At 50.0% G+C, this 25,355-nt stretch overlaps 1 protein-coding gene across 3 annotated transcripts in view; it reads left to right on the top strand.

The window, feature by feature from the left end:
* The first annotated feature begins 15,150 nt into the window (after window positions 1-15,150).
* PSTPIP1 (proline-serine-threonine phosphatase interacting protein 1) overlaps window positions 15,151-25,355 on the top strand; it is a 41,383-nt gene continuing 31,178 nt past the window's right edge. Inside the window, exon 1 of one of the 3 annotated variants that reach the window (XM_014841428.3) lies at window positions 15,151-15,689. In XM_014841428.3, coding sequence (XP_014696914.2) covers window positions 15,654-15,689 — 36 coding nt within the window. In that variant the 5' untranslated portion in view covers window positions 15,151-15,653. The remainder of the gene's footprint in view (window positions 15,690-25,355) is intronic. The other 2 variants (XM_044764228.2, XM_044764226.2) reach the window with 2 other exon arrangements.

Consider the following 25,355-nt stretch of genomic DNA (forward strand, 5'->3'; position numbering starts at 1 on the left):
GCAAAGGAGAGTCAGGCTGGAAACATGCGAGACCGTTGAACAAGAAGCATATGCCCTTTTGTGTGAGGATGCTAAAGAAGGATGGAAGCCTTGAACAGCCAGGGGCAGCCACATCAAAAGAGCCTGCCTGAGAATATAGCCCACCTCAAGGAAAGCAGAGCTGAGAAATGGAGAGGGAGAGAAAGAAAATGAGAGAGGGAGAGAGAGATCTGATAATCAAGCCCTAATGCCATTTTTGATTCCCTGAATTGGCAGGAGGGGAGAGGAAGAGAAACATCAGCAAAACTGTCTTCAGAATCATCCTCCTTCACCAGTCTCCTCTCATCCCCGACTCTGTAGGAAGCTGGAGGTGGGGATGGGCTACAGTGCAGGGCCTATCTGGAGCCCCCTCTGGCCAGGTCCTGCAAGCACAGGTAGTCTCCTAACGTCTTATCTTCACCTTTGGGCATCAGCCAAAACAATGAGATAACAAAAAAGCCCCATTTAGGACCGGCCTGGTGGTGTAGGGGTTAAGTTCATGTGCCCACTTTGGCAGGCCGGGATGTGCGGTTCCAATCCCGGGCACGGACCTATGTACTACTCAACAAGCCAGGCTGTGGCAGTATCCCACATACAAAATAGAGGAAGATTGGCACAGATGTTAGCTCAGGGCCAATCTTCCTCACTAAAAAAAAAGCCCCGTTTAACATCCTGCTACGTGAATATTGTTGGCCGTTTCTACAAATGAGGAAAATGAGGCTCAGAAAGATTAACTAACTTGCCAAGAACACACAACTGGTCAGGACACACAGCTGGTCAGGGAGAGTTGAATTCACATCCAGGTTTATCTGGCTTCAAATTCCCTCCTCCTTTCTACTGCTTTCTGCTGGAGTCCCAGCCTAGGGGGCGGTGTGGTCCAGCAGGCAAGGCCAACAAGATGGGAGCAGACACAGGCCCATATGGAGCCAGGTGGCTCCTAACATGGGGGCCACAAGCAGCTTGGCCTAGGGTTCAAGGCTCTAACTCCGGTTCTGGTAGGCTGGGGGCAGGGCAGTCCCACATCCAGAGGAAATGGCATTTATGGGGTCCAGAAGGTGCAGCTCAGGGGCTAAAGTTACTATCAAAAGTTGAGTGCTCACTGTGTACTAGGCACCAAACCACAAACTTCACTGTGTTGCTGTTTCATCCAGATAAGAAACCGACTACCAGCCAGAGCTGCTGAGCCCTGCTGTGGGAGGCCTTCTTGCCCTCCTTTCTCGGGTCAGAGAGGCCAGCCAGCAGAGAGCCTTGGCTGTTGGGAGCAGAGGAAGGCAGTGTCAGGAGCCAGGCCACACACCCTCCTCTCACATCTTCCAGGCCCTGGCCCAGCCTCCTCGTGCCTCTCTAGAAGCCTTGCCCCACGCACCTGTCCACAGAGTTGCCATTGTTTTCCTGATTGTTCACTATTTTGCTGCCAAATTAATGGTCCAAAAACGAGTTTTATAATAGCAACCTTTATCTATAAAGACTCTTTGAAACTCCTTGGCCTGGCATTTAAAGTGGCTCAAAAATGTGGCCTTACTGAACGTTTTCAGCTTTATTTCTCCTTTCTTTCAGATGTGTCTGGCATGTGTGTCAAACTGTGTGTACTCATTCCTGCTGCCACTCCTTGTCTCTGGCCGTTCTCTGCCACTCCTGCCCTCCCCTCTCCATCTGGTTAATAAAACAACTCACTCGCTCAGTCAGTCAACCTTTCACTCAACAGGTGTTTTGGGCATCTCACTCTGTGCTGACCATTCCCGGGTGGCCTCGTGACTCGCAGCTGACACCTCATCCCTTGTACTGGGATCTCTGTAACTCTCACTATTAACCTCCTGCATGAGACATCCTTCCTCCCCTGCTCCACTCCACTGGAACCCTTTCAAGGGCAGAGGCTCTGCCTTGCCCATTTCACAGCTCCACGGGGGCCTGCTCGTGGCAGGGGTTAATAAACAATGTGTGTGTCACATGAATGGGACAAACACAGGCTCTGGCAGGAAAGCCCTAAACACTGGCTTGAGAGACTAGAGCTCAGTCCCAGCTCTGTCACTTACTAGCTGTGTGGCTTGTGAAGAGCTACTGTCTGTCTCTGGGCCTCAGGGTCCCCACCTGCAAAATGAGACTACCATCTTTGTCCTGACTACCTTACTGGGCTAAGGTGGTGGAGGAGACTCTGTATACGTGTGGGCTGTTACCATGATGTTTTCCCTGCAGGCAGGATGTGTATTTGAAGGCAGGGGAAAATGATTGTGTTTCTTGGAGTCCCTTGGCCGTAAGAGCTGAGCTGAGCAAAGCCACCTCCCATGACCCTCAGATGCCAGCCCAGGAGGTTTAAGGCAGGGGGAAATGGCCAGCACCCATGACTATCTGAGGTATGGCTGAGGTGCCCCTATACTCCTCCTGGGCTTTCTGCCGGTGTCTGAGGTAGGGAAGGAGCTCTTCTCCAGCCCAAGGCTGCCTTCAGAGACTGGGGGTGGGGCAGGATTTGAGTCAGGGCTTTTTATCATCATAGACTGTCTGAGTAGGAAGGGACAGCTGAACCCTCTGAGTCAGCAGCCTCGCCATTGGGAGGGGAAGCCGAGGCTCACACAGGAGAAGGGACTTGCTCAAGGTCACTGTTATAGTCCTGATGTAGGTTTTGGAAACAGACAAGGCCAAATCTCAGCTCTGCTGCTTGTTCACTAGAAGAATTGGAACAAATTGTGACCCTGACTCAGTTTCTGTAAATGTTAACAGGGGTTTACACTTCTAACATCTTAGAACTGTGAGTATCAGAGGGAGTGATATGTCTAAGGTGTCTGTTGCTGAGTAGCAGCTCAGGCATCTGGCTCCATTCCCCCAGCCCAGGGTGATGAGGATGCTCAGTTCTATCCTGTTTCTCAGGTGACCAAGCTGTCTAAGGCTTTAGGAGAGAATTGGGTTGGCTTGGGGCTCGGGGCAGGAGGTGGCAAATCTAACATCCTGCCAGTCAGGAGACTGATTCCAAGGAGGTGAGTGGCTTGGGGCTTGAGCCACCCTTCTTGCCTCTTCCTTTCCTTCATCTGCTCATTCATTCCACAGGTGTGGATTGAGCTCCTATTCAGGAACAGATTCTGTCCTGGCTGCTGCTCAGTCAGACAGGACTCAGACCCAGTTTCTCCCCAGCCAAAATGCTCACAGTCCGGTGGGAAGAGAGACAAAGCGAGGAGACATCCTTAGAGTGGAAGTTGCTATTGGAGTCATGTGCACAAAGCAGAGGAACCGTGAGGAAGTGGAGCTGTGGAAGACTTGCACTTCCTTTTTTTCTTGTTTTAATTGCAGAGCACATTTTCATGGTTGGGATTGACCTACGTGTATAATTTTTATTTGCTATTTTTTTTTTGCTATTTTTATTGGCATTATGTCATAAACATTTCCCCCATGTTATTATTAAACTTTTTGTAAATATTTTCAATGGCTGCAGCATATTTTCAGCAAAACAATGCCATAATTTAACTAGGTTTGGACATTTACATTGTTTTCAGGGTTTTTTCTTCCTACGGTAAATAAAACTATTATGAACATCTTTGTACATAAATTGTTTCCCACATTTCTTGTTATTTCCTTGGGGTAGATTTCTACGTTGTTTTCAGGGTTTTTTTTTCCTACGGTAAATAATACTGTTATGGACATCTTTGTACATAAATTGTTTTCCACGTTTCTTGTTATTTCCTTGGGGTAGATTTCTAGTCATGGAATTCCTGTACACAGTATATTAACATTTTAAAATCCCTCAATAGTCCTTTGGTACTTACTGCCAAGTGACTTCTGAAATGGTTTTCCTGGTGTACCCTATGGTAGTTGTGGCATTGTCAGTCCTTAAGTCTGTACAGAGGTACAAGGTTATAGTAGAAAGATAGTGGTGGGGGGGTTGAATCACACAGGCCTGGGGCTCCAGCCCCAGCCCCTTCACTTACTAATCACGTAGCCCTGGCCACATCAGTTCTCCCTCCTGATCCTCCTCCATCCTCATCTGTGGGACAGGATGATAATACTATCCTTGAGCGGTTTTGTGACGACCAGAGACAGTGAATGTAAAGCGCACAGCTCAGTGCCTGGCACACAGTAGGAGCACAATAATTGTTTACTGCTACAGTATCACAACTTCCTGGTAGGGACTACTGTGAATTCATTCCCCTTGGAAGCTGATGCTGCAGGCTGAGGCCTCTGCTCCAGCCTCCGCCAACCCAGGCATTTGTGCCCCTGCATTGGCCAAGCCAGGCCCCCAGGAGCCCTGCAGTCATTCGGGCAGAAGGCAAAGGCCAAGGCCAGAGGCCAGAGAAAGGGAATAAAGGGCTCTGGGGGCAGAACAGAGGGGGGAAGTGATAGTCAGGCTGCCTGGGAAGGAGAGTGAAGAGGGAGGGGCAGCTGGAGAGGGCCGAGGGGGCCCGCAGGAAAGGTCAAGACTAAGGGGATGAGATCCAAAGGGAAGGGCTGGTTCAATGCCAGGACATAAGGTGAATCCAGGTACCAGGCTGCCAGAGGCTGCTGGAGGGCAGGAGGGGGTGCCCCGGGGGCTCTGATAGGTGGTCCAGTACCTGGTTCTATGACTAGCTCACTGCTGACCCTGGACAGGAACCTCGCCCTTGCTGGGCACTCACCCATCTGCAATAGTCTCTGGGTGTCCTTCCTTCTCAGACATCCTCTGGCCTGGCAGTGCTATGAAGAGATCACTGACCCTCTGCCTGGCCCTCTGAGTAAGTTTAAATACCTACCAAACAGTTTCCCTGCTGCAGACAGGAGATGAGAGCTGCCCTGGGTCTCTTGTAACAATCAGAAGATTTTCTGGAGGATTACTGGAAAGGGAAGGGCAGAAGTCAGAGGGAAGGGGCTTGCTTAGAGACTACGGCTAGAGCAGAGTGGACAGGGGAGGGTGGGAGGGCGTGATGGGGGGAGTAAAGAGGTAGGAAGTGCCAGGTGGGGGGCCCCAAGGCAGGCACGAGGAGAATTACAAAGCAGTGCCTGCTTTGGTGGATGAAGCCCATGTTCATATCCTTTGGCTGGAGGAAAAAGGGCGCTCACTCATCCCCTTCTCTGGATACCCTTGTGTCACAGGTTTGATTCTGCAAGAGCAGACACTGAGACGGAGTTTGGGGCACGTGATGTTTCTTGGGGATCCACACCCCTGAAAGGAAGGGGTATAAAGCAGGACTGAGCAGAGAGAAGTCAACCTGTGTTTCAGGCTCAGTCAAGTCTCAGCTAACGCAGCACCAGAGTGGGGAGTACCTATCAGAGTGGTCCAGCAGCAGATCTAAATGAAGGGAAATTTATATTCCTGTGTCCATCAGTCAGCAGATGCAGGCTGCCCCAGGAAGGGTGTGACCTCAGGTGAGGTGGCCCTCTGCAGCTGAGGCAGGCTCTGAAGTAACTGACAGCTTGAGACAGTCTGCTGACCACTCTCCCTGCAGCTGGACAGCAGGTCCTTCCTTGAAGGCGATCTGAACAGAACATCTTTGTGTCTATCAAACACTGAGCAGCGAACTACTTGCTGAACTATACATGGCAGCCCAGTGGGAGAGAAACTTTAGATGATACAAATCTGTGTCTTGTCCAGACGTTTTGAAAAATGCAGATAGGGAAAAGAAAATCAAATAGCAGATAATTGTGTTTGTACCAAGAGAGTCCCTGTGAGGAGAATCTGATCCTCTGAGCACACTGGTTCCTGATTTTCTGGCCTGGCAGTTTTGAAATGTCCAGCTTGCCACATCTCACCACTTCCCTCCCCTCCCCTTGAACTAGCTCCAGGCCCTGGTAAGATGCTTTCTGCTGGGAGAGGGTGTCAGATCATTCTTCAGGTGTGTTTAAGGCAAAGAACATCATTTCTTTCCTTTTCCCATTTCTGTGTGATTTGGTCACGAAGCCTTGAAGTCAGGGAGCAAGGAGGCAGCCCGAGAAAAAGAGACGACCTAAGTCTTCAAGGGAAGCGGGCGATGGAACCCTCTGGCTCCAAGACCTTCAGTGGTTCCTTAGTACTCTTAGCTTGGAGTCCAAACCCTCAGCCTGACATGTAATGCCTGCGTGAGCTGGCCTTGCATCTTCTCAGCCTGGCAGAGTAGGGACACAGTGAGTGTCACTGAATGAATGGAAATGTTTATTATTACTATTAATATAATAATAATAAAAGAACTCATGTTTCTCTAGGCTTCACCAAACCAGGGGCAATCCTAGGGGCTCAGCATCAGCAGTGACTTAAAACTTCTTGGCTCACCTGCTAATGCAAAACCTTGACTCTCTCCTCAAAGTCTATTCCAACCAATCCTGGGAAACAAGAGGTGAAGAGCAATGAGTTAAGAGCAAGAGCTTTGGACTCACCACTGGGAGAAACCAGGGATACTTGGAGAAAGCTTGATTCTGGAGCTGGGGGAAGGTAAAGTACAAGATGAGCCTGAAACATCTTGTGCCAGAAAGTAAGGAAGTGCCCCCCAAAATGGGGCCATGTCAAAGGGAAACCGAAGTCACCCCATATGGGCTCACACTGGCCAAATCTGGGACAGTGTGAGTATCAAAATAAATAATAGTAGTAACAGATTATAACCCATATAGATATTCCCGAGTCCTTGTTAATATAAGAAACGAATAAATAGGGGCCAGTCCTGTGGCACAGCGATTAAGTGCAGCACGTTCTGCTTCAGCGGCCCAGGGTTTCGCCAGTTCGGATCTCGGGTGGGGACATGGCACCACTTGGCCAGCCATGCTGTGGCAGGCATCCCACATATAAAGTGGAGGAAGATGGGCACGGATGTTAGCTCAGGGCCAGTCTTCCTCAGCAAAAAGAAGAAGATTGGCAGCAGATGTTAGCTCAGGGCTAATCTTCCTCAAAAAAAAAAAAAAAAGGAAATGAATAAATAAATGGGGAGAAGGGAACATTCTTCCTTTTAGTAGGATGCCAACTAATAAACTAGATGGAATGACAGAGTTGGAAGATCATCAATGGATGCCAGAACTAGTGGGTGAAGGTGTGATGAGAACAGGATACACTTATTTACAGTCTCAAAGAATTTTCGTATAAGATACTTATTAATCACTAAGGGGAAAATAGTAACTTTTTGAAGAAAACTAGTAGACATCACCTTAATCAAGGGATCAAAGTTCACAGCATCACTAATGGTACAAATTAACATCATGTGCCTCTTGATATGATGCACTGAGGAGGACACACCAACACTTATGTGGTGTTCCTGCCAAAAATGCATGATCTGAATCTAATTATGAGGAAAGGACTAGATACAAACCCAATTGGAGAGACATTCTACAAAATGACTGCCCTATAATTTCCCAAAGTGTTAATGAAAGACAGAGGAACTGTCATAGATTGAAGCAGACTAGGTGAAAAAAATAGACTTAAAAGACATTATAACTGATGGAATTAAATTTGAATCTGGAGTGCAGATAAGACAATAGCACTGTACCAATGTTAAATTTCTTAATTTTGAAAATTGTGCTGTGATTATACAAGAGAATGTCCTTGTTCTTAGAATTCGGGTACCATGTCTCCAACTTACTCAGATAATATAAGAAATTAATATGCATATATAAAAATAGATAGAGAAACAATAATAAAGCAATTGAGTAAAATTTAAACAATCTGGTGAATCTGGGTAAAGAGGACAAGAGTCCTTTATACTCTTTTCTCTAAATTTAAAATTATATCAAAATAAAAATGTGCAAATTAAAAAACAAAAAGCACATGAGAAAATACGCCTCTTACAAATGACCCGAGGAGCGGGCTGCTGAGGGCTGGGCTTGGGAGGGAACTAGGGAGCTGGGTGCCTGCACCTCGAGAATGTGGGGTCTCCTGATCTGGTGAAAATCTGTTGTCAGGCTCCCTGTGCTGCTCAGGCTGCCAGTCACTTCCCAGCTTGGTTCTGCTATTTGAAGTCCTGGGAGTGAGGCTTTTCCAGCTGAGCCTGAGAGCACAGGGCTGTCAGCAGAACAATGCCAGATGTAAGAGAGCACTGTCACCGTGGGTTGAGAGCCTGCCATGTGCAGGATCTGGGTTAGATGCCTTTTCATATTCTCAAACACCAGACTAGGCACGTCAGCTTTAGAGCCACCCTGTTAAATACATAGGCTCATCATCTCTGTTTTCCAGATGGGGAAACTGAGTCTGAGTGAGGTAAGCCTGGAGCCAGGATTCAAACCCTGCTGTTCTGACTCCAAGCCTAGTACTCACCCCCACCCCCGAACCCTGGACATACCAGGGACTTTCCTGCTTCCACGCCTTGACACACACCAGTCCCTTTGCCAGTATCTCAGGTATCCTCCTCATATTTCAACTGAGTGATTTTCTGGTCCAGCTGAGACTAAAGTCTAGGTCTCCTGTCTCTGATTCCCAGGTTCTCAGTGATAATTAAACACCAACTGGACCAAAATCAAACTTTGCCTCACTGTGAACAAGTCATTTTCTGACTAAGTTAAAACCAACCCAACTGGGGAGAGGATGCTGAAAAACTGTTCTGAAGCTCTTTCATGAGACAGCTGCCATAACAGAAAGCACAAAACAAAACAGGGTAGAAAGGATAGGGGTAGGGGTGGGGGACACAGGTAGGAGAGTGGTTACACTCTGCCTTCCCTGTTAGAGTCAGGTCAGTCATTCTGTCCTGCTGGCCTCAGTGTCCCCATCTGTAAAATGAAGCCGTAAGGCAATAGCAGGAGTTCTGGTCTGAGGGTGTATGTCTGACTCACTTATGAAACCTAAAAACTATGAAGATTCTCTGGCCTCCACCCAGTCAGTAGGTCTAAGTTGGGGCCGGGCCTTATGCTTTTTTAAAGTCCCACAGGGCTCTGATGACACCCTCCCTGCCCTTTGAGAACCTCCGGATGGTCTCTGCAGGCCTTTCCATCACTGCAGGCCTCTGCCCTCTGACTAGCGAGCCGCTCCTGGTGATTTTTGGCCCTCATTGAAGGAGCCCCTCCCCCAGCCCTGCTGGGCCTCAGTTCCAGTTAGGTTGCTCTGCTGGCTGCTCACTGGCCACTTTACACCTCTTTGATGTCTTTCAAAGATCCTGCCCAGCACCCCAGCTTCTGAATACTGACAGTGCTTGGAAACTCAGAGTCACACTCTTGTGTAAATCTGAAAGCTCCTTGTCAACTCAGAAGAGTTGTATGAGTGGGAAGAAGCTTTATTTTTTGCAACTGCTTTCCCAGAGCAAACGAAAAACAGAATCTACGTCATATCCTGAAGGCCGAGGGTCACACCCTCAGTCCCCACCAAGGATCTGGGGCTGGGATGTCTCCTGGTGTTAGATTTATCACCTTAGGAGCCCCACCCCACCCTGCGTGGCCCCTGGTCTCTGCACTTCCGCCTCAGCTGGGGACTTCCCTTCTTTCCCCTCCCTACTCATCAGCTTCTGCCTCAGACCCTGGCCTCATCCCTCACCTCCAGCCCCACACTCTAGGAAGGAAAGACCAGACTTAGGATGGGACTCTGACAATTAGCTGACCTCTCTGAGCCTCCTCTCTGTTTCCTTATCTGCTGGATTAAGTGAGACCTAAGGCATGCGAAATGCTTAGCACAGGACTGGGGGCATTGAGAACCCAGCAGGCTATTACAGTTATTCTGGAACTCTCTTTTTGCCTGGTCTTACGGGTGAGTTCTGGTGCATTCCTTCTCTTTAATCAGGCCCCACTCTCCTCCTGTGAGAGGCCTTTCCAGGCAGGCTTCTCAGCAGGGCTTCTCTCTGCTTGCACACTGCTGTTTGCCAATCAGCACATTTCCTCTCCTGGGCTGCCTCCCCCACCAGACTGGCAGGAGCCATGCCTTGTTCATTTCCATATCCCCAGACAGGAAGACTCAGTAAATGCCGGTTGGTGCACTACAGTGGGGCTAACATGCCGGGCAGGGTAGGTGGGGTTGAGAGTGGGAGCCCTAACCCAGTGGACATGTGCCTCCAGCCACATGGAGGGACCCGGCAGACATTTCCTCCAGGAACAATGGATCACAGTGTTCAGGTCCAGGAACATTCCAATTCAGCCATGGACTAGGCAGGCACCCGACAGCCACGGCCAGCATCATTGCGGTGCACTCCGCTCTTCCAGGAAGGAAGGAAACATGTGTTGCTTGGACTGCCCAGTGAACAGTAGATATTATCAAGACAGCATGTCAGCACTGAAAGGAACAAAACAAATGCCCCTTGGATAGTGGCATTGCTGTTTCCAAATGAAATTCATGGTAAGGGCCTTCTGGCTTCCTGATGTCACCAAGGAGCTTTGAGATGCTCCTTCTCTACAACTCCTTCCCCTCGCTAGAAGACTCCAAGCTATTGCTTGAGATTCCTCCTGTATGAGATGAGGTTGAAGGGTAGGCTGGGGACAGATCATGCAGGGTCTACAGGCTATGTAAGGACAATGACCATTGGCTTGAGAACAATGGGAAATCATAGCAAGGTGACAACAGGAAGGTACATGATCAAATTTGGGTCTGAAAATGTCCCTCTGCTATGTGGAGAACAGACAGTAGTGAACAGTGTTGGCTTCAGGGATGTGCAACCAGTGCAATTGCACAGGGCCCTGTTGCTCAGAAATGGCCTGCACTTGGGGCTTAATGCTCTGTGGCTGCCATCTTGAAATTCTCCATGAAGTTATCTTTAAATTTGTGTTTTGTAAGTGAAGTGTGACGGGACAGAGAAGCATGCATCAAGGGCTTGGAGCCTTGACTCACATGTGGTCCTGCCTCCTACCACCTTCCCACTCCTACCTAGAATCAGTGCCATCCCCTGCCCCCAGCAGAGACCTAGCTGCAGGTGTGGGGAGGCTCAGGGTAGCCTGGTGGCATCTCAGGATGGAGCATGGTGGTGGCTGTCCCTACCCTGAGCTGACAGTGCCATGCTACATTCAGCAGGTGACTCAAGGGGGTGAGTCTCTTGCCCACTCCTCACCTAGGTACCTAGTGCATCCTGGCATGAGTTTGCGATACTCCTGGGGACTGCCACCCACCATGGGAAAGGGAGATGCCTGGCTCAACTTTGCTGTCACCAGCTGGAGAATGCAGTCTGGTGGCTGGCAGGAGGACAAACCCAGAAGCTGGTGGGTTTTGTGCAGAAGCAAGTCAAGAGGTGGAGAGAGCTTGTTCCACAAGTATTCCCTGGCCAAAGGAGTGGTAACATTAAACAGCAGATAAAACACCACGACAGGTTGAGAGAACACGGCAAAGGGGAAAGCTTTCTATTTTAATATCTTTAATGGCAATTGTTTCCTTGCTTTTTTAGAAAGAGGATCCACATTTTCTTTTTTTTTATTGCAGTAACATTGGTTTATAATATTACATAAATTTCAAGTGTACGTCATTATATTTCGATTGACCCCGTAAATTATACAGCTGGTCCTGGTAGAGAGCAAGTGATGAGATCAAGCATGTAAAGTACGTGAGGCCCTGCAGGTATTAATACTCTCTTAGGGGTGGCTAGCATTATTGTTTTCTTTTGTTTATTTGGCTCAAAAGGATGGATGACGTGACTTCAGGAGCTGAGCCCTGACAGGTGGCTGGCTATGGTGATTGATGTTGTAACAACTGATTTCACATTTTATTCTCAGTCCTTGGACTTACTACTTTTTGAATTCTTCAAACAGGTATGTTCAAATCCCACGCAAAACACTTTGGGGCTTTGCCTGCGCAGGGTGACTCCTTCTTACAAAAGGAGTCACAGCCTGGCCTGAGGCACAGCTGCCCAGACCTCAAGGCAAATCGTGTTTTGAAGCAGCTGGAACAGTCATTAAAAAGCTATGATTTTCAGGACTGGATTCCCTTCCCTGGGGACTGGTGATGGAGAGACACCCAAGAGCAGTTCCCTTTTCTGAGGGACACTCAGATGTTTCCGTCCTGCTCTGCCATCTCCCTGATGTCCCACCAACACCCCCACCCCACCTCACCCATTTGCCCCATCCAGGCCTCATCCCTCTCTGAGTTATTACAACATCTTCTTCTGGTTTCATCCCCTCTGAGCCACTTTCCATCTGAAGAGCTCTTTCTAGAACCTGTCTGTGGACCTCTCAGGGCAGACTACGTCTGCATCCTCTCTGAGCCCCAGTCCCAGCAGGAGATTGTGCCTAGCAATGTTTGTGGACCTGGTTGAGAGAAGGCTGTGGTGGTCACAGGGGTTGGCTCCCGGCATCCATAACACCCCAATCAAGGGATCTCCTTCCTGAGGCCAATAATGGTTAAGTGTGAGCATGTGACTCACTTCTGGCCAATGAGACACTGGGGGAGGTCCCCTGGGAGGCTGGGGCGGGGAGGATTTTGGAGAAAATGATACACCAGGAGAGGTATCCCTTTTTTGCCTCTTGATGTAGCTGTGTCTGGAGTTGTAGCCCAGAGCTGCTGCAGCCCAAGGAAGAAGATAGTAAATGACGGAGAATCACAGAGAAACTGAGCTGGGGAGCCAGTGTACCCCACTGGAGGCCACACTGCATCCAGACCCCTTGTGTGGGTGATAACACGCTTCCTCCATGTCAGACCCTCCAGTTTTATGTTCCTTGCAGCCAAGGCATCCTCAATGGGTGGAAATAACACATTGAACTTGGAAGACCATGTGTCAGGGCTGGACTGTCACCCAAAAGCACCACTAGCCCCAACAGCCTCCCTGGACTAGGTTTTTCCAGCTATGGATCAGGGTGAGAGGTTCTGGAAGCAGAACCAGAGGAAGGAAGGATGAAACCCACTGTTAAGAGAGGGCTATTGGTAAAAGATAGCTATGGAGGTTAAGAGCATGCATGGACTTTGGCATCAGACAGACCTGGGTCCAAAGCCCAGCCCTCCATTTACTGGCCATGAGGCCTTAGGTGAGTTGCATAAACTCTTTAATCACTGGTTTGCTTCTCTGTGAAGCAGGGATGATGGTAGTGTGTACCCCACAGGATGGAGTGAGGACTAAATGAGGTGATCCATGTAAAAAGCTTAATGGTACCCCCAATACTCGGCAAGTGCTCCCAAGCTGATTGACGGTTCTGGCAGCCCAGCCTTGGGAGCTGCAAAAGGTGGGGTGGTGCGGAGAGGGGGAGGCATATCTCTCTGTGGTGGAGAACTTGAGATTCTCCTTAGATACCTCCTATTACCCCTTCCACAATTGCTTCAACCCGCAACCAGCATGCCATCTGTCCGGAGCTGCCCTGGCTGGACCAGAGCAGTTGGGAAAGGAAGGCCTCATGTGTGGGGGCCTTGAGGGATGGGAGGATTTACCCAGGTTGGGAAGATCAAGGAAGGCATGCCAGGAGGGAAGCTGGGGGACAAAGGGACAAATGAGTGGAGGTAGGGGTTGGAAGGGTACTTTGGGGGAGAGGGAAAAGTCCTGTTTGAAGCAGAAATACGTAGGGGGTGATGAGAGGAACCCCTGGAGAGTCAGGGGAGGGAGCCTGGCCATGACGTTTTCCGCCAATAAGAGAGTTTATTGTTGTTAGTGCCATCGAGTCAATTTCAACTCCTATCAACTCTGTGTACAGCAGAGTGGAACCCTCTCCTTTCTTTTTGCGCCATCGTCTCACCTTCTGGCAATGTTCTGCTGCTATTCATAGTGAAAACCAATTTTTTCAGAAGTGAGTGGCCAGTTTCTTCTTCCTAGTCTGTCTGTGTCTGGAAGCTCCACTGAAACCTGTCCACCATGGATGACCCTGCTGGTATTAGAAATACCAGTGGCATAGCTTTCAGCATCGCAGCAACATGCAGCCACTACAGTGTGACAACCATCCAATGGGTGGTATTGTTCCCTGATCGGGAAATGACCTGAGCCACGGCAGTGAGAGCAACGAATCTTGACCACTAGACCACAAGGGCTGATTTAAAAGAGAGTAAGAGCCTTCTATTAACAGAGGGTTTCTCATCTGCCTCCAGAACTAGAGGCATCATCTCATTTGATAGACTACAAAACTGAGGCAAGGGAGGCTGGGTCACTGCTATCAGAGGTGGTGATGCCCTTGGGATGAGGTACAGCCTCAGTACCTAGCCTTCGGGGTTCAAGATGTATTTACACCATTAGCTGTCTTCAGCTGCAAGTAACAGAAACCTGACTGGGTTGGCTTCAATGCTGAAGATGTTTATTAACTCTAACCTGGGGATTCTGGAAGTAGGGGGCTACCAGGGGCAGCCCCACTAGTCTGCAGTTCTCCCTGATTGTTCTTTCTTGGGAAGCTATTTCAGAAGCTTGGGTGTGCCCCATCTCTAATCCTGAGCACACATAACTGGCACTTGGGAGCTTAGCTCTCTTCTGCAGCAGCTCTCATCTGTCTTACCACTCTCCGTCAATGGTAGGGGCAGCATTGGTGAGGGTGGTGATTTGGACAAGCCTGACTCATCCCTTCTTGCCAACCCGCCTGGGGCTAAGTCCCCCTCTGCCGGCACCTTCTGCTGAGTGGGCAGGCCCTGGCTCTTCAGGGCTGTGTCTGGGGCTCCAGCCCAGGACTTTTCCCAAGGTGGTACCAGACAGTGCCCCCAGCACCTGCCCAACCAAACAGAAATTCCAGTAATGTTCTCAACACTCTCTCCTTTACAAAGACTGGGGGGGTGGCAGATGGGGAAACTGAGGCTCAGAGAGTTGGAGGGGCGATTAAAGTCCCTCAACCACTGAAGGGTAGGCCCAGACAAAACAAAAACTGGGGACCTCAGCAGGGTTTTCAATGCCTTTATAATCCTGTCTCTCTTGGTCCAACCGCATTCTTCCAGCCTGAAGACTTCAACTTCAGTGTGGCTTCCTGCCCCAGAGAATGTCTTATCTGGAGACTTGGGAGCAGTGCCCAGAAGGCCTAATAAGTTACCCGCTCATCCCATCTCTGTGCTCCCACAGCCCCCAGCACACAGCTGCACCTGCCCCCAGACCATGAGCTCCTTGAGTGGAGGGCACGGATTAGGGCACGGAGCAGCTAGGGTTTGATGAATGATAGCCATGTCCTCGGGCCTGGGTGAGCCCCTCCTGAATGGTTTGTGGGTGAGGGGTGGAGAGTCTAGCATCTCTGGGCCTGGTCTGGAGTGGCGCTGGGTGGTGGGCAACACCACCTGTGTTCCTGCCCCCCGCCTTGCCCACACCTTCAGTGGGTCTCAGGTTCCCTAAGTTTATGGTCTCTGAGAATGGCCCAGCTAGGGCATCGGAAGGGGGCGAGTGGAGGCAAGTAGCGGGGTGGCAGGTGGCAGGCGGGGCTGTGCAGGAAAGCACAGCAGCCTTACTTCCTGTGGGTGAGGGCCCTGGTGCCTTCCCCGGAGGAGGTTGCACAAACCTTCCTGTGCAGGCCTCAGGCTGCCTGCCTGCCTGCCTGCCTGGCCTGTGGACCAGCCTGCCTCTCCTGCTGGCCACTGCCTTTCGTCTGGGGCTGGCATCTCTGCTCTCAGTTCTGCAGCCTGGGCTGTGTCTTCCATCACTTTGGGGCTGGACAGGGGCCGGGCCAGACACTGGGACCCGCCCTCCCATCACTGGGCACCCCTCCTTCCTCATTTTGCTGCTGATTCTAGCCCCAAACAAAACAGGCTGAATTCTTTTCCTCCCTTGGCAGCTCGTCTCTGGCTTGTGGCTGCCTTCTGAGGCACTGGAGACAGTGCCAGCCAGGGAGGGGGTGCCTGGGCCAGCTCTGCCGTGACTGAGACAGAGTGCCTGGCTCCTGGCCCTGTGCAGCCCTGCCTGTGGCAGGAGAGTGAGCTTTGCCGTGGCAGATGCCTGAGGATGATGCCCCAGCTTCAGTTCAAAGATGCCTTTTGGGTAAGTGAAGATGGCTGGGGTGTTGAACAAGTGAAATGGGTCCCTGGGGAGGGGAGCAGCTTGGCTGAAATTTCCCGTGGCAGTTCATAGGGATGCGGCTCCAAAAGGGGGGTTTTCTCATAAGAATAGTGGTTGATTTCTTGTCTTAGAAGATTTTGTCTTGAAGGTGACTTGGGCTACTGTCCCTTCTCAGCTGGAAGACAAAGGGGCTCCTTACCCTGGGGTACTGATTTCTCGGCAAACTTCACTACAGTGGGCGAGCGATCTCCTCTGTGCTACCCAGGGCTGGGTGACCCTCTCTCCACAACAGGATCTTTTTAGGGGAATCTAATATATGGGTGGGAGCTTGAGGAGGCCAAGTGAGGCGAGGGATGGTGGGGGTCGTGGGTTTAGGGACCAGACAAACTTGAACTTGGATCTTGGCTCTGTTATTTAGAGTCTGGACAAATCATTTTACCTCTCTGAGCCTCATTTTCCCTGTCTATATAGTGGAGATAAATATTAATAAACATATCAACTGAATGGAAGGATTAAACAAGGTAATCTAATGTCATAAGGTCCCTAGAGCCTTGCTGGCATGCCAAATGGTAATTCTCTTCCCTTCACCCAAACCCTCTTCCTTGCAGACCTGAGGGGTCCTTGGAGGAGGCAGCAGGGTTGGGTGATTCCTTGCTTGCTTTCTTAAATTCAGAACAGGCATAAATCCAGTCCTTTCCCCATGAAATTATGGCCCCCAGCCTGATTGCAGAGGTGAGATGGCTTGGCCCAGGCCACGCAGCCTGCAAGCCCCAGATCCCCTCGTGTTTTTCCAGCTGTCCTTCAATCTTCCACTCTGCTCCTTAAGCACTGGCTGTCCCCAGTGGCTCGGGGGAAACGTGGAGACTCTCTGGTTAGAGCTGAGGAATGTGGCTGTCCCAGAGTTCCCCCCTCTAGCCCTGCAGAGGACTCCCTGGCCCTCTGCTCAGCCAGCTCTGCCTCAGCTAATAGCCTGCCCTCCTCCGGCCCTTTCCTGGGGCCTGGGGCCAGGAAGTTGAGAGCTAACCAGCCAGGTCTTCCTTCCCTTCTGGGCCATGCTCTGCTTGGGGCCAGTGGCCAGTGTGTGAATGGCCTGCTTCCCACCTGCACTGACCACCCAGTGGGCAGAGGGCCACCTGGGGAGGGCACCCTGTGCCTCTCTGGGCCCCCATTTCCCCATCTCTACAGAGAGGGAGTGGAACCAGCCCAGAAAGCCAGTCGAGGCAGACCTGGCTTGGCCCATCCCAAGCACCAGGCTGGGGGCAGGGGGGTGCAGTGAGGGGAGGCGGGGGGGTGGTGACTCACCACGTCACATCTCTGACTTGGAGTGCAAAGTTGAGGTAGGGCCTGGAAATCCAGGGTGCTCTGTAGCCCAGGGCAGGCCAGGAGACCCTGACAGTCTTACCTCCTGGACATCTCTCCCAGCCCAGAGCCCCTGGGCTCACCCACCATAGGGCAGAGATATGGCAAGGAGCAGCTCCAGGACAGGATCTGGGCAGTGGGTGATGGTATATGAGGGAGCAGGGTGTGGTGGCAGCGGCAGCAAGAAAGCAGCCCACCTGTGGTAGCTTCCTGAGTGGCATCCCACCCAGGCTTACCCCACCTCTGAGCCACTGTGGGCTTCATGGCCTCCAGATGCCTCCTCTCCTCCCCTGCTGGCTCCTTAGCTCTGGACTGAGGGCACAGCTTCCCTGGGGAAGGCCAGAGCAGGGAGGGGGAGAGAAGTGGCCAGTGGGAGCCTCTCACACTGAGCCTGGGCAGATGCCCCAGAAGGTCACTGTCAGCATCATTGCTCCCAGGGCTCTGAATTCTAACGCCTCTCCCTGATGCTCAGCTCAGCCCAGCCCGTGAGGAAAACTAACATTACTGAGCACTAAAGATGTGCCAGGTGCTATTCTCAGGACTGTGTATCTAGTCACTCATTTCAACTAATGAAGTAGATGCTATTGTTATCCCTGTTACTCAGAGGAGGAAGTTGAGGCACAGAGAGCTTAAGTAACTTGCCCAAGGTCACACAGCTGAGCTTAAACCCAAGAGGTTGACTCCAGTGCCCAGGCTCTCACCCAGGGCGCTTCATCATCCCTCAGTCGACATGGCAGATTACTGGATCTTTGAGCCACATCAGTGAAGCAGAGGGAAAAATTCTGTTCTTCCTACCTCCCAGGGAAGTAAGATCAGACAAGGTTGATAGAAGTATTTTGAAGCTCAATTTACAGACATACTGATCTAACTGCTGTGGGGGTGTTAGAGACAGAGCCCAACCTGCTCCTCCCACTGTCTGCCCCCTACCCCAGCCCAAGACAATGCCATTGAACTCTGCAGCTTGGCAGCACACTGTTTGAAAATGACTAGTCTTTAATAGTGGAAGGAAGGCCCTGAACTAGAAGGATCATGTCTAATACCACGGCACTGCAGTTATCTGGCAACCTCAAATCCAGAACACAGTTGAAAGCCAGCCTCGTTTCTGGCACTAGCTTACAGTAAGTAGGGAACAAAGTGGTTTCTGAGAAGCTAAGAGCTTGCCTTAAAGCTCATATACTTGATTCATATGAGATGGCCCATAGATTTTAGTTAGAGCCTATGAACTCTGACTTTACCCACAATTTTAACGAGCTTGGTCAGGTGGTCTTTTAACCTATAGATGCAGCAGTTAGTGGTGGGGTGGGAGGGGGGGGTCCACATGGAACCCCATATACAGCTAGTGATTGATAAATATTGGTGGACCTGAACAGTCAGAGACTGTTTCACAGGTAGCTGGTAGCCTGATAGCAAGGGAGGAGACAGAAAAATTATAAAAAGCAGACCTATTGGCTCAGAAGTGGTAGGAACACTCAGTGTGGGAGTAGACCACTCCTGTCCCTCAGTAGGCCTGTATTTGCAATTTTGTCAGTGTGGCCATACAGTATTTATTTATAGCCTGCTTTTATCTGCGGCAGAATATTCAGATGCAGGCTGCTGTAGGAGTGAGGCGGGGGTGGGCTAGCCATGGGGAGAAGGAAGGGACAATTTGATTTCTGTTAGACACACACAGTGATAAAGAGCATCACAAGTTTGCAGGAAGTTTGTGGCTGAGCCTCAGAGCAGGGCCTGTCAGTGAAACAAGGCTGAGGCTGAGAATACCACGTACCCGAGCTCAGAGGGCCTAGATCTCAGATAACCTGTCTCAGCACGCAGGCAGAGGGGCACAGAAGCCCAGAGAAGGCAGGGTCCTCCCCCACCCCCCATACACACAGCTCTCTTTGCCAGCGGCTCTGCTCCCAGCAGGCAGCCAAACTGTATTGCAAGAAACATCTGTCTGCATCCCCAGCACAAGGCTGGCAAGCGGAGTGTGTGTTCAGTCAATGTCTGTAGAAGAAATGGATGAACAGTGAAGGCCTCCCTGGTCCCACTCCCTTCCTGAACACATTTTCTCCTTCATTTCACTTTGGCTACATTCTACAAATATTTACGGAGCAGCCTTCTCTACTAGGTGGTCTAAGCTGGACCCCTGAGCCTCACTCCCACATCCAATCAAATGAATGAGACTGTCTTGCCCTCAAAGACATCACTGTCCAGTGCTGGAGACTGAGGTTCCCTAATAACTGGGCCAGGCATGGGGTGCACTGAGAGGAGCCATGCTCTGAGCTGCCCCTGCCCTCCCACGCTCTCACCCCTTCCCAGACCTACATATCCAATGACCTTTGCAAAGAAGTCACTGGATATTGTTTTAAGAGGGAAAATCTAGTTCTGGACCAGGTTTTTTTGAGGTTCACATCCTATCCCTTTTGGGGTCATTAACAGGAAAAGGAAGATCCCGAGGAGGCTGGGCCATATATCCTACAGTGAGGCAGGAACCACCAAGGGTGACAAAGACAACAGGCCTGAACTTTCCCTCTGACTTACGGTCATATCTCTCCCTTTTGAGGCTGGGCTCCAGCTTCATCTGGAAACCTCTTTGCCAAGCTGGGAGGAGCTAAGCTCCCCAACAGACAGAGGACAGAGGAAGGTACCACTCCCCCCAGGGGGAGTGTGGGGGGGATGACTCACCAGGGAGGCCCATGGGGCTGAGGCTGGGGTTGCGCTCCCCCGTGTATCCGCTCGGCTGCTGCTGCCTCTTCCCCTTCCCGGTTCTGAGACTCTGAGGTTCCCCATTTAGGAGGCTGCGGAGGAGGGGACCAAAGGGCTCCTCTTTGGCTGTCCTAAAGCTGCCTGTCCTCCACCCCAAGAGCTGCCAACCACGGCCCTGGGGCCTCATGGAAAATCAGGAAAGGTTGACGTTCACTGGGCACCTGTTCTGTTCTGGGCACTTAAAGCTATGTATATAGCTTCTAAAGAAACAAAATCAATGAATGTAAGATCCTAAAAGTGGGAAAATAGAGAAAAATAGGAAAAAAGCACTCTTAGTCTTATCACACAGAGACAACTAGTAATATTTTGCTATGTTCCCCTAAGATTACTTTACATAGGTGCAAGCAGATTGTGTACATGATTTTGTATTCTCCTCCACCTTTTTCCCTTTGCATTTTTAATTGTGGTAAAATATCCCTAACATGAAATTTATAACCCTAACCACTTTAAGTGTACAGTTCAGCACGGTTAAGTCTATTCACATTGTTGTATGACTCCCCCGCTTTTCAACATAACTTCATTTTGAACATGTGTGGGTATGGGTGTGATTTCCTGATCTTCAAAACACCTTTGTTAATGACTGCATGGTCCTCTAGCCTGTGGATTTGGCAGACATGCTATGATGCATTTATCCAAACCCCTATTGTTGGACATTTAGGTTACTGTTAATTATTTGCCATCTGGACAGTGATGGAATGGTAGAGTCTTGTGTATCAAGGTTTTTCATTTGAGAATTATTTCCTAGGGTAGATTCCCAGAAAAGGAGGCATTCCTGAGTGACAGAGTGAGGCCAGTTCTCTAGCATTTGGCACTAGTGGCCACTTTGGGACCCCTCACCGTCCTGTGGCTGGACAGGAGCCTTTTTACACAGCAAGGAGGGACCGGAGTGGCCTGGAAGGGGCTGGGAGGGCGGGACTGGAGGGACTCTGCTGGTGGCTACTCAGAATTTATGGGAGGGTGTGCAGCAGGGCAGGCCCTCTGGCCTTGAAGGCTCAGGAGGCCTATGGCTGAAGAGCAGGTCCTCCTGAGGAACAGGGGCTTGCAGACAGCACAGGAGGTAGGAGAGGGAGGCCCTGGCTGTCCCGTGTTTGCCAACACCAGCTGCCTTTCCAGTACCTCCCTGGCCGTGGCTGTCAGAAGGAAAGAGGACAGCCTCCCTGATCTGGTTGGGAAAGCTCTTCAAGACATGGCATTATGCATAAAAAGCACAGAGCCACATGGTGTGTCTGGTACGTGACGTGTTGTAAAAGGTAGGGGTATAAGCATTTGCATGGGCATAGGCTGTGTGAACCCAACAATCTCTGGAATGACACACAGAGAACAAATTAGAGTGATGACCTTGGGGGAGTGAGAGAAGAGAGATGGATAGGGGACAGGACTGGGTGGCAGTGAGTTCCTTCACTCTGTACTTTTTTATCCTGCTTCATTTTGAACTGTGTAAATGTATTACTTATTGAAAAAATTAAATTACACAATTAAAAATGAAAAAGAAGACATTTAAGCTCCATGAGATTTTTTTCTCTGAGTACTAGCTACTGAAATCATCCGCAGAGAAGCAGCTACAGTGCCTGTTTGTGGAGTGTCCGTTATGTACCAGGCATGATGACAGTCACTCCACACGTGTCCCCAAACCCACCCTGCAAGGAACGACTTGTCACTGTCCTCCCATCTCCGGTACAGAGGCACAGGCAAGTCAAGGGCCTGGTCCATGGTCACATGTCCAGGGCAGAGCAGGGACTGCCATCCAGGTCTGTGGGATGCCATCATGCTCTGCCCCTGAATTCAAGGGCGTTGGCTGGTTTGTTCTTGGTTCAATTATAATTTCTGTAGGATGAAAGAGTGGCCCTCTAGACATTAACAATAGTTTCTATGTTTTGGAAGTAAGGTGATTTTTCTCTCCATTTCCCTCCTAATTTTCTGCAAGTGAACACAGATTGTGTACGTCATTAATAGGAAAATATTTAAAAGCAAAACTAAGCAATTCCTGTTTTCAAGGCCGAGATGGTGTTTTCAGGTGAGATTTGTGGTTCAATAGCATTGCCCCTTCCGCATGCTCTGTGCACACTTTGTGGTATGTGGGCCCCCCGGGACCCGAGTGCTTGGTTCCTCCGTGCCCTTTCCATAGGATGTAGCCCGCTGTCTGACGGTGTTAGCAGATTGCAGAGGTTTGTGGTTATGCTGCCTCTGCTTTTGTGGTGCCTGCATATGGTCACCTGTAGGATTTTCTGGTTGCAGTGTCCTGGATCAAGAACATAACCCACACCTTCGATTTTATTCCTGGTGGAAAACAAGATCAGCTTCTCAATGACACTCTTGGCACTCCAATTCCCAGGAACGCGAGTACTTTTCCTGGCTGCTCCTGGCACCTACACAGCTGGGGTAGCCCCTACACTGGAGAGGGAGGGCCTTGCTTGGGCTTTGAAGGGTGGGTGAGGATTTGGGAGATGGCAGGAGGGCAAATGGCACTCCAGGTGGAAGAAATGGCATGTTCAAATGTGTGGAAGGAGGAGTGGGCACAGCAGGTTTGGGAGACAGCTTGCTGGCCCAGAGGACTGTGCAGGGTGACTGGCAGGAAGGGAAGGCCCAAGCTGGATTGTGAAAGGTCCTGACCAGCCTTAGGTGGTGGCAGAGATACTTTCTTCTGCCTCTTTGCATCCTCTCCAGTGGTGGATGTTTCCTCCCACGCAAAGGGGCCTGGAGGCTGCAGGCTGTGGGCAGGATGCTGGTCCTCCTCACCCAGAGCCTGGCTGACGCTGCAAACCACACAATGGAGGGAACTTGGTGAGGAAACTGAAACCACCTCAGCTGCCAGCAAGAGAGAGTGGTGCCCTGGGCCCTGGGGCTGCCCACGCCGGGGTTCCCCACTGGAGGAGGTCTAGAAGGTCCCTCCCTCGCAGACGCAGTCACTCCCTGTCCTCCAGGCTCAGAAGGGAACAGGCTTCTTTGAAGCCTCCCCTGGCCCCCACCCTCACTTGCTGGGGGTGCCTCGGAGAATCATTTCCCCTCTCTGAACCTCAGTTTCCTCATCTGTAGGATGTCAGAGTGATGCTCACTTAAGATAAAGGCTTTGAAGATTGGGAGACTCAAGGCAGTTCTAAGGGGACCATCTTCTGCTACTAACCATAGGGAATTAGCAGACCAGAAACAGGTCCTGAGGGACTCAGACTTATCATTGGAAATGCACCTACAGGGCGAGCCTCATTGTGAACCCTCCCATTCCCAGAATGCCTCCCCAGCTCTGTTCGCCATTGCATATTAAATTCCACCATTAGAGAGTCATTCCCATGGCCTCAAGTGACCAGCTGCATTTAATTCCAACAATAGCCCTGTGCGGTTGGTATTCTTATTAACATTTTACAGAGAGAAAACTGAGGCTTATAGAGGAGATGTGGGCCTGGGGATGCCACCTAGATGGACTTCGGGGCTGCTGAGTTAGGCCTGGCTGCTACCTTCCCAGGCCTGGATCAAAGAGCCCTGTGGGGTTAGTGGGAAGTTGGGGTGGTTTGCTGAGACCTGGCACTCTGAGCAATGGGTGACAGAGCAGACAGGCAAGTGACAGCCCCTTCCGCTGGTGTTGACAGGCCAGCCACTATTGGGCAATAGGAAGTGCCAGCTGGAGCTCTAGGGACTGGCAACCAGGGTGGGGATGGGGTGGCCAGAAATGGAACTCAGGGCTTCCCAGCTGCACAAACGGGAAAACGGAAGCTGAACCATGCTGGGGAGGAAAAGAAGGGGTGATGGACTGAGGCAGGAGAGTGCTTGACATGTTCAAGGGGCAACAAGGAGGCCTGCGTGGCTCGGGCAGAGTGATGGAGGTGGAGAGTCGTTGAAGATAAGGTGAGAAGTGTAACAGGGAGCCAGATCTTGTGGGACTGCAGTTCTCAAAAATCCCAATGCTCAGGCCACACCCCAGGCCAATTACATCCGAATTTGGGGGTGGGGGGCTGGGCATCAGTACTTTTCAAAGTTCTCCAGTGTTTCCAAAGTGCAGGCAGGGTGGGGAACCACTGGTGAGGATAACCGTGGGGACTCTGGATGCATTGCTGTCGTGAGTACTGAGCACACATCTGACCTTTACCATTTCCATGACCTCATTTGACTCACTTGTGAATGAGTAGAGGATAGAGGTTTATTTTTCTGTTTTTAACCTTATAACCTTATATGATTACTTTTTTATTGTGGTAAATATACGTAACAAAATTTACCATTTTAACCATTTTAAATGTGCAATTCAGCAGTATTATGTACATTCACATTGTTCTACGACCATCACCACTACCTATTTCCAGAACTTTTTATCATCCCAAACAGAAATTCTGTCCCCATTTAACACTAGCTCTACAGCCCCCTCTCCTCAGCTCCTACTTCTGTTCTACTTTCTGTCTCTATGAATTTGCTTGTGTTAGGAACCTCATATAAGTAGACTCATACAGTATTTGTCCCTTTGTATCTGGCTTGTTTCATTTAGCATAATGTCTTTAAGGTTCATCCATGTCTTAGCATGTATCAGAATTTCATTACTTTTTACGGCTGAACAATATTGCATTCCACGTATATACCCCATTTTGTTTATCCGTTCATCTGTTGATGGGTACTTGGGTTGTTTCCTTCTTTTGAATATTGTGAATAGTGCTGCTGTGAACATGGGTGGACAAATATCTGTTTGCATTCCTGCTTTCAGTTCTTTGGGGTGTATACCTATGAGGGGAATTGCCAGGTCCTATGGGACTCCTGTGTTTATCTAGGTAAATAACTGCCAACTTGTTTTGCCCAGCATCTGCTCTATTTTCCATTCCCGTCAATAATGCACCAGCCTTCCGATTTCTTCACATCTTTGCCAACACTTGTTATTTTCTGTGGATATGTTTTTTTTTTAAATCATAGCCAAACTGGTAAGCATGAAGTGGTATCTCATTGTGGGTTTTTTTTTTTTTGAGGAAGATTAGCCCTGAGCTAACTGCTGCCAATCCTCCTCTTTTTGCCGAGGAAGGCTGGCCCTGAGCTAACATCTGTGCCCATCTTCCTCTACTTTATACGTGGGATGCCTACCACAGCATGGCGTGCTAAGCGGTGCCATGTCCGCACCCGGGATCCGAACCGGTGAACCCCCGGCCGCCAAAGCGGAATGTGTGCACATAACCGCTGCATCACCAGGCCAGCCCCTCATTGTGGTTTTGATATGGATTTCCCTCATGACTAATGATATTGAGTACCTTTTCATGTGCTTATTGGCCATTTTATATATCGTCTTTAGAGAAACGTCTACTCAAGCCCTTTGCCTACTTTTGAATTGAGTTGTTTGTCTTTTTGTTGTTGAGTTGTAAGTGTTCTTTATATATTCTAGATATTAATCCCTCATCTTATATATGATTTGCAAATATTTTCTCCCAATCTGTGGATTGTCGTTTCACTCTCTTGATACTGTCTTTTGATGTACAAATTTTTTCATTTTGATGAAGTCCAATTTATCTATTTTTTTCTTTTGTTGAGTGTGCTTTTAATGTCATATCCAAGAAATCATTGCCAAATCCAATGTCTTGAAGC

Source organism: Equus asinus, chromosome 2, assembly GCF_041296235.1.
Source record: "Equus asinus isolate D_3611 breed Donkey chromosome 2, EquAss-T2T_v2, whole genome shotgun sequence".
NCBI lineage: Eukaryota > Metazoa > Chordata > Mammalia > Perissodactyla > Equidae > Equus > Equus asinus.